At 44.6% G+C, this 8,462-nt stretch overlaps 1 protein-coding gene across 1 annotated transcript in view; it reads left to right on the forward strand.

Annotated features, from left to right (window-relative positions):
- The window catches only part of lrmda (leucine rich melanocyte differentiation associated), a 187,712-nt gene extending 182,923 nt beyond the window's left edge, over positions 1–4,789 (forward strand). Inside the window, exon 7 of the mRNA XM_079280665.1 lies at positions 3,406–4,789. Within this exon, the coding sequence (XP_079136791.1) occupies positions 3,406–3,485 (80 nt within the window). The 3' untranslated portion in view covers positions 3,486–4,789. The remainder of the gene's footprint in view (positions 1–3,405) is intronic.
- Positions 4,790–8,462: the final 3,673 nt, after the last annotated feature.

An 8,462-nucleotide genomic window follows, 5' to 3' on the forward strand; every position in this document is an offset into this window, starting at 1 on the left:
CTTGACTTGAATGTTAAAGAATAACCTTAAAGAAAATCCATATGGACAAAGTATTCACCTGATAAACATGTTTCACTTGTTTTAAGAGGTTCAGTACATGTATGTAAATTTGACTGTGGAATCTCCATAATAGCAACTATTAGGGTTACAGTGCTGACAAGCTTACCTTTTCTCAATGGCACTACCTGCACCTCTACACACTACCAGTGATGGAATAGGCCACTGTCCCATATTAGAGCGTTGACACTCCAGAAAGCATAACTATTATTATTGTTGTCATTATTATTACTTTCGACTTAAACTGTACCTTGACTTTTCCTTTTGGCAGGTGATAGGGTGTATTCAAGATAAACTTTTGTTAAGGTAGAAAAATCTTTACAGCCCACACTTCTGGCAGGTGTTAAAATATGAAAGGATATACTTTTAAAAAGTCATTGCCCGGTGAGCTATGGGAATATTGTTTTTTTGGTGAGGAATCGAGTGAAGTAGTCTCGAGTTGCATTCCAGCTTAATATAGCAGCAATATATTATATTTTTTGATATACTGTGTGGTCCTGCTGATGATGTGCCACATCACAACTCTCTGCAGCTACAACAAAGCAATAAAACATCATGGGCTACACCTTCGGCAGAACCCAAGACAGAGTCTTCAGTTGTCCGCAGTGATTGGTTTAGTGCCCTTATACTTTATCTCGAAGATTGATATGTTCAAGAAAAAAATCCAAAAACTTTTGTTACCATATGTGTTGATTTGATATTTGAGCACTGTGGAGGCTTTGTACAGCTGGCTTACTCGCACTGTGGCAGAATGGCCCATCAAGCCCCCGTAGAGAGGACACATGCTTTGGGTAATCAGCTCTGAAAAGACCAGACTGTATGAACTAACACTGCAACATTCACCAAGAGGAAGACACAAGATATAAGACTGTACGGCCTTTTAATAAAGACAAGATGGTTAGCTGCCCCCCTTAAAAACAACAAGGTGCCGCGTGACATGTGCAGAACAAAGGCCCGGTTGTTCCTCCACCGGGGCATGATGGAAACAGTAGCCTCCACGTCGCTTTGTTAAGCTGTCATTTTAATGGCTGCTCCCACTGTTCTCACTGTGTGCTATTTTTGTGTGCATGACATGAAAGTGTGTATGGGTTTGCACTGTGTATATGGTTGAGAGTGTGGGTGTTGAATCAAGTTTGCTCATCCATGGCTTAGGATACTCGGAGGATATTGCCGACTACCGGGTTTGGCACTGAACCACTTGTTATTAAGTATCCGTTCATCAGGCGAAACCCCACAGGCGTGAGCGTGGCCTCAGAGGCGTTATGTAAGAGTGAGTTTGGCTTAGCTATTCCCTTCTGTGTCTCCAACCACCCCATCTTTCTCGGGTTTCTCTCGTAATAAGAGCAAGCTCTCGCTGTGATGGGAAATGCAGCCAACTGGAATGTGTTTATGCCCGAAACACACTGCTTAATGTAGTGCTGCAATGTACCCAGCGCTTGAGCCAGGTTGCCCTGAAAATGAAGAGACACTTTTTCACCCACTGGGAAACAGACCTCATCCCTGTTCTTTGTTTTGCTCTTTCCTTTAATTGACTCTTCCTTTTCTCCTTTGGTCACAGTTACAGCTTCTTGTTTAAAGAGCTGTTGGAGAGTTACAGGTCACACACCGCCAGAGTTTTCTGATTGATGCTGGAGATTCTCAGAACGTGTTCCCTCCAATCCTTCTCAGTCCCCACAGGCGAGTGACGAGCTCAGCAGAGTGTGAAGACTCGAGGAGCCTTTAGCTTTAGTTCCCTCATCTGTGAAGGTTATCTCTGAAAAGGCTTTGGTTGCAACTTACAAATATATTCCCTCCAGGTAATGTATTATAGGAGTCTTGGTTCTGGTACCTCAGTGGGTAATCTCTTTAAGGGCCCCGCTCCTGGAGAGAGTGAGGTTCTCGCTGGGTAAGCTGTGAATATGTGAAAGGCCTGGCGCCCATGTGATCATAGCGCTGTGAGACACCCTGAGACCTGTGGTGTCAAGCCCAGTCTCCAGCCGTGGCACCTATATCCCCGGGCAAATCACGGCAGCTGGAATTCACCCCACCCCCCCTCCACAAACCTCCTCGCTGTCAGAGAAGCGCAACGCACACACACACACACACATACTATATGTACCCCTCACACACCGGGGGACCAGGCAGGCATGGAACTGGTCCCGGATTTTATCTGAGGTGACAGCTCCTCACACTTCAGTGTTTGGATCACCTCAAGTATCTGGGCTATGAGGGGAAATGAGCACTGCTCCACTACAAAGTCCAGATTTAGATTGACTGAGCTTGTCCTCAGGCCTGTGGGCTGCTGCTGTACTGCTGCTCCGCCTGACAGAACACCCACTTCTGCTGCGAGGGACTGGTGTGTGCTTGTGTGTACGTCTGCGTACTGTATATGTGTGCATGTGTGGGTGTGTGTGTGTGACTTGGTAGAGCCTACTTTGAAGAGTCAGAGAGAGTGGGGGAACGAGAGCGATGTGTCAGGTTTGGTTAGAATTGAGGGTGGCATCAGAATATGCTCGGCACTAATATGGCACCAGTATCTCTGTCCCTATCTCTGCTTTCTGTCACTTAGTTGCCATTCTCTCCCCGCCCTTGACAATGTCTCTTTGGATTATGTGATTGGAGTTAGCGCTTGGAGCACCCCTCATCCCTCTGCGACACCGCCTCTCCCATAAGCCTCTCCTTTTCTGCCCTGTCTCCGTCCCGGCTCCCCCTCCTGCTGTAATACACTTGATGTCTATTTAAAAAGCCCGGTGAAAGCTGTATCTGTTCTGCTGTCAGAGGATCATTGACAGCACTAATGCCACTTGTCCTTGCCTCATTTGGTGAGAGGTGACACCTAGCCGCAGCCCCGCCACATTCATCAAGTGGCAGTGGGAGCGCTGTGACATCAGAGTCAGAGCAGACAAGCCACAGAACTCTGGGCAGCCCGCTCCCTGGACGGCAACAAGAAAGCACGGCCATCTTGCATTCATCCTCTGAGCTGCAGAGAGGGCATGTGGCTTCTTAAATGACCTTACCTTTGCTTAACCGACCCTGTTCATGCTGTAGAGTAGATACATATTATACATGCAACCTCTTAGTTGCAGCTGCACAATGCAAGGTATTGCATAAAAGGGATACTGTAGCAAGTTCTTCAACTCCTCTATTCATGTGTTTTATTAGCCTATTACCTGCACATACGCAAATACAATGCTCACTGACAATTATCGTCGGTGTCCTTTAGGTCTTACGAAAAAAAAGGATATCAATGCATTCAAATCGATTATAATTTTTTCAATTTTGAATTATATATGTTTTCTTATTCTTTTTATAACTACAAGCTAGACCTTCTCCTCACCTGCATCTCTCTCACTCTCTCACTCTTTTTAGGGGTATTCGCCAAGTGTCGCTACATCTACTATGGCAGGCACTCAGAAGGAAACAGATTCATCCGAAACGACCAACTCTGATGGACAGCTGGTCAGGCACAAAGAGGGACATGAGTGACAAGGGATGCCAGCAGAAGGAAAGAGGATCAAATCAATCTTTTTATTTGTCGACTGGGGATAATCGAGCCACCTGATCTCCCCCTGGAAAAAGATTTTTAACTTCATCAAAAGTATTTGTTATGTAAGGGGAATGGGGTTTTTTTTGAGTTCGTAATCCAGCCCCATAGTTACGGCCTCCTCTGCTGTGCTGGGTCTGCATCTGCCTCCCTGCTTCCAGCTCAGAGTCAGAGATGACACTCCCACTGACATGGCCTCTCAGCATCAGCAACCGTACACCGCCAGACACACACACACACACACACGCGAGGACAGTCTCTGTCGCTCTCTGTTTTTGGTTCTCTTACACACAGTCAGTGACAAACACAGCCTGCCAATTGTATCCTTTTCTTTGACAGCCATGATGGATCACCCGTCCACTACTGCCACTAATCAAGGGTGAAAGGGATGACGGTCACACACACCTGGGGCCTGACATGGACTCATCTCTCTCATTCTCTCTCTCTCTCTCTCTCTCTCTCTCTCCTCCCCCCCCCACACACACACACAAACACATATATACCTGCTGATTAAAACATTAAGACATTGCAAAGAGTTTGACAACGTAACAAGATTTCCCAAAGCGTGCTCAGTTTATCTTGTTTAGTTTGTGGCAGACTACAAAATGCTTTTCCCTTCTTTTGTTTGAATGCATTTTATTGAATGCATTTTGTCTTTGTGTCTCTAAAAACATATTTCTGATATCTGAGTGATGTTTTTGGTCAGTTTCTGTTGTGTAGAGATGCAGCTTTTAATGTAAAATGCAGCTTTTAATGTAAAAAACATTCCAATGTTAGCTTTAATGAAGAACAGAAATGTAACCAAGTATGCCTTTCAGGTATATCGTTATGTATTATGGTGCCATTTTTCCATGTTGTTTTTCCTTTTCCCTCACTGTGTGTCTTCGATCAGTTAAATACTTCTTACTGAAATATTCCCTTCATTATTTGCATTGCAATGTGATGTATTGCAAACAAAGAATAAGACTTACTCTGCAGAAAATTGCATGTAATGGAATATTGTCTCTACAGTTGTAGTGCTTTTTTCATGTTTTTATTTTCACCATGGTTTTACTGTGCACTGTAAATGTTTCTGTAAATGTGTTTATTGTGATTTGTATTACCTTATTACAACAATAATGCTGCCATCTTTTAGCATCTTAGTTTTAAGTTCTCGTGGCAACCTTCCATTTTTGACATGATGTCATATTTCTGACATAAAATTGTATTAGCTGGAATCCTTCAAGTGATTAAAAGGGTTTGTCTAACATATGTCTCTTCTCAAATTGCTCCAGAGGTACTCAGGTTCCTTCACATTAATTCCTTCTGCCACCGTAATATACTGTATTGATTGTAATGATGAAATGTCCAAGACGTTCATATTTTTTCCTGTGTAAAGCCTATAGAGCCAAAAGAGCCAATCAACATTTGAATAGCCCTGTGTGACTCATAATTACAACCTCAAAAGTGGTGATAAAAGATGTCCCTGACTGCCATGAGGCTTGATTACATTCCCTGCTCCTTTGAAGGTGAAGTAGCTGGACAAACCATGGTGATGAGATCGAGAGGAGATGTTTGCTCTACGTGTATTTGGGATTTGAAAGAAGCCATGTTGAGCTTCAGTCTTACACGTCAATCATCCACAGGCCGATGGAAAAAAGGTCAGAGATAGCCTCATGCAATGTTTGTTCACTATGTCGGTTTATTTCTTGCTTCTATTTGCTTAAAGATTGTGTGCATGTGAGAGTGTGCATGCTCGCCAGCCTGAGCGGATACGCCACTTCCTACGGGACTGTGTGACCATATTCCAGCTGACATGCCGTTCAGGAGCCTGGTCACTAGTGCCGGCGCTTCAAAATGACAAGGTTTATTTGTCTGTGTTTTGATATGCTCAGAGGAAACTGGGGCTGACAGCCAGAGGAGGTAGGAAGAGGGGAGCCACAACAAGCCCCCCCCCCCCCCCCCCCCCCCCTGCACGACACAAAATGTCATCCTTCCCCTGGCTGCGGCGCGCACCCAGCCATCCTGCTGAAATGAGCAGACATTTAAAACTTTGTGACATGTGTCACAGGCACTGCCATTGAGCCAGTGCCACTGACAGAGCTGCAATTGACAGGCCCCGAGCCACCGGAGCTGACTGGGGGACACACCGAGTTTGGTGTGTGTCACTTCTCATCTTCGTCAGGGACGTATCCTGAGCTGCCACACCAACACAAACTGCGTTATGGGATGGGCGTGGAGTGCCAGAGCAGGTTGACATATGCTTGACGTGCACCTTTGTGTATGCGAAGGGATGAATGGGATGCCTGGCAACACAGAGAGTAGATTAATTAAGGTGTGAGCCACAGCCATCTACTTGGAGGCAATGCCCCCCATTGACCCTCCGCTCACTGCTGCTGCTACTTGGGAACTTCCTGGCTGAACAAATGGCACGTCACTTCATCAGAGCAGATCAGTGACATTCTGGTACAGTAGCCCTGCAAGCTCTTCTACTAGCCACTCTGTGTGTGCGCGCTCAAAAAGAAGGTATAATTCTGTACCTACCGATACATTTTTACATCCATGCTTGAGTGAGCCACAGTTGGCTGTCTGAGCACGTATGTAAAGACTTTTGGTGTTGCCTTTAATACGTTTGTAATATCTTAGAAATGAAATGCGACTGTGACAGTGTAAACACGATAAAACCATTTTGTATGATTTGATTTCATACTAGACATAATCATGTTTTAAGTATGCAGGGCATTCACACTGGAAAAGTGAAGAAAGTAACACTCAATGTTGAATCTGCTTGATTTATGAGTGTGGTGTTGATGGACAACTCACAATGGGAAATAGTAAGCCAACTTAGAAAACTTCAAAAATGGAGACGTTAGTACACAATGGTAGTGAAAAAGTGTACCAAGTATGTTTATAGATTTATTTCTTTACTGAAATATCTTCAGATTTTGGGTATTTACATACAGTATAATCTCTGAGCTCTCTATTACATTGGTGGCACAGCACAATTCACCTCCCCAAAAGGCACACTATTGTGTGATTCACTGTCATAGGAACCAAGGACCAATCACCCTGTCACTACGTATCACCCCACAGCCTGATGACTGGTCGGCATGAGCTAATGCAAATTTACAAGGAGGCAGAGGGAGGAGAAAGGGACTTGTCTTTATGAGTGACAACTGGCCACTGATAGCAGAGCAGCAAACAGGATGGGGTGAGATTTAGACTTAACTGTCCCCCTGGCTCTAGAACACCCCCCCCCCCTCTCTCTCTCTCTCTTCCTCTGTCTGACATACTAACTCTGACATGCAAACTCTTTCCCTCCTGCACCTGAAGACATTTGGCAACACACCGCTGTCTCACTTGATCCAGAGAAGCCAAATGAGAGGGGGGGGGGGGGGGGGGGGGGGGGGGGGGGTGGCCCTTATTTCCGGGCCGGTCTTAGATGAGTAACATTTGTCATTCAGGGTTGTGCTGTAGTAATTCGCTTGTCAGTGGGCACCAGGCTGAGCTGGCTTTTTCCTGCTAAGAAAGATGGACAGACTGACACTCGATAATGTGGCAATTAATGTCATAAATAATTCCACTGCCAATTATATCAAAATGGACTCTGTTCTTTCACCTTGCCTGGTACTCCCTTATCATTTCCTCTGATAAGGGGACAACCGTCTTCATCCTCCCTATAATTATGGCGCTTTTTATATGGAAATACAAAATGGCCTCACTCGCCGCGCGTGTTTATAGCACAGGGGCGAGGAGTGGAAAGAGGGAGACAATAAATGTAGCATGCTAATGAATGTGTGTTTTGTGCCCTTTACCTCGGGTATTTCTACGGGTCACATAACAAGACCTTGAGGCATTCCAAATGTCATTGGATGTACAAAAGAAAGAAAAAAGAACTTGATTTGAAAATTCAGACAATTATGTGAGAGAGATCGATTGGAGCTGATATTCTAAAGGTTGAAAAAGCTTAACCAACAGTGAGAATATTGATCCTGACGCCCCATCACTCGGTGGGAAAAATGATATCCGTTCTTTTGTCTTCAACATGCAGGTCAATCAATTGCAGCAGGTGCGAATACACGATGAGCTGGAATCAACAAGGGTTCGCCGCATAGTAAATGTGCTGTGTATTCAAGGGCAATAAAAAGGGAAAAGTGGGAATTTGCTTTGAAATGCTTACTATCCACCACCTCGGCCTGTTTCCACTGGCTCATTTGTCTCGAGAAGTGACTCGGTCACAGCGAATGGTCCCCATCAGCCTGACACTAAACTCTTCCTGTGAAATGTACGAGCAAATAAAGTGAGCTCAGCACATGTAAAGCCCTCCTAATGCATTGTAAAACAGCCTTAAACACATCGGATGTATCTTCGGGACGGGAAGGTCGCCCCGATGGTAATATATGGCCTGTGCTGAGAAGTCTCGAGGTCGTGTCAGATGTGCCTACATAATGCATGATTTCCCGTTACTCTTACAGACTCCAATCATGCCTCACGAGCCTTGAGATGAACATTTTACTAAGTAAATCAGCCACCTTGCTGGCATTTCTATTACCCCTCTGTGTGCAGTGACAGAGAAGATGAATAACGCTAAATAATAACACGTGATAACAAATCATATTTACTACTCGTAGAGAGAGAAGCGGCAGTGGATGTAAAACCGTTAGCTGGGTTTTGTTATTCTTTCATCTTGCCTGTATGGATTTTACTTTGGTTTTTTTTGTTGTACTGTATGTGTGCGTGTGTGTAAATGTGTTCTTTGTACTTTATGGAGATGAGTGTGTCACTCCTCCACTTGTCACTGTCCTCTTGTTAGATTGTGTGCGTAATTATTGTGTCATTTATTGCACGAGGATTGCTTGCTTTGAATAAAGCAGTTAAATGACCCTGTTAGCATAATTAATTT

This window comes from Melanostigma gelatinosum, assembly GCF_949748355.1.
Source record: "Melanostigma gelatinosum genome assembly, chromosome: 12".
Classification (NCBI taxonomy): Eukaryota; Metazoa; Chordata; class Actinopteri; order Perciformes; family Zoarcidae; genus Melanostigma; species Melanostigma gelatinosum.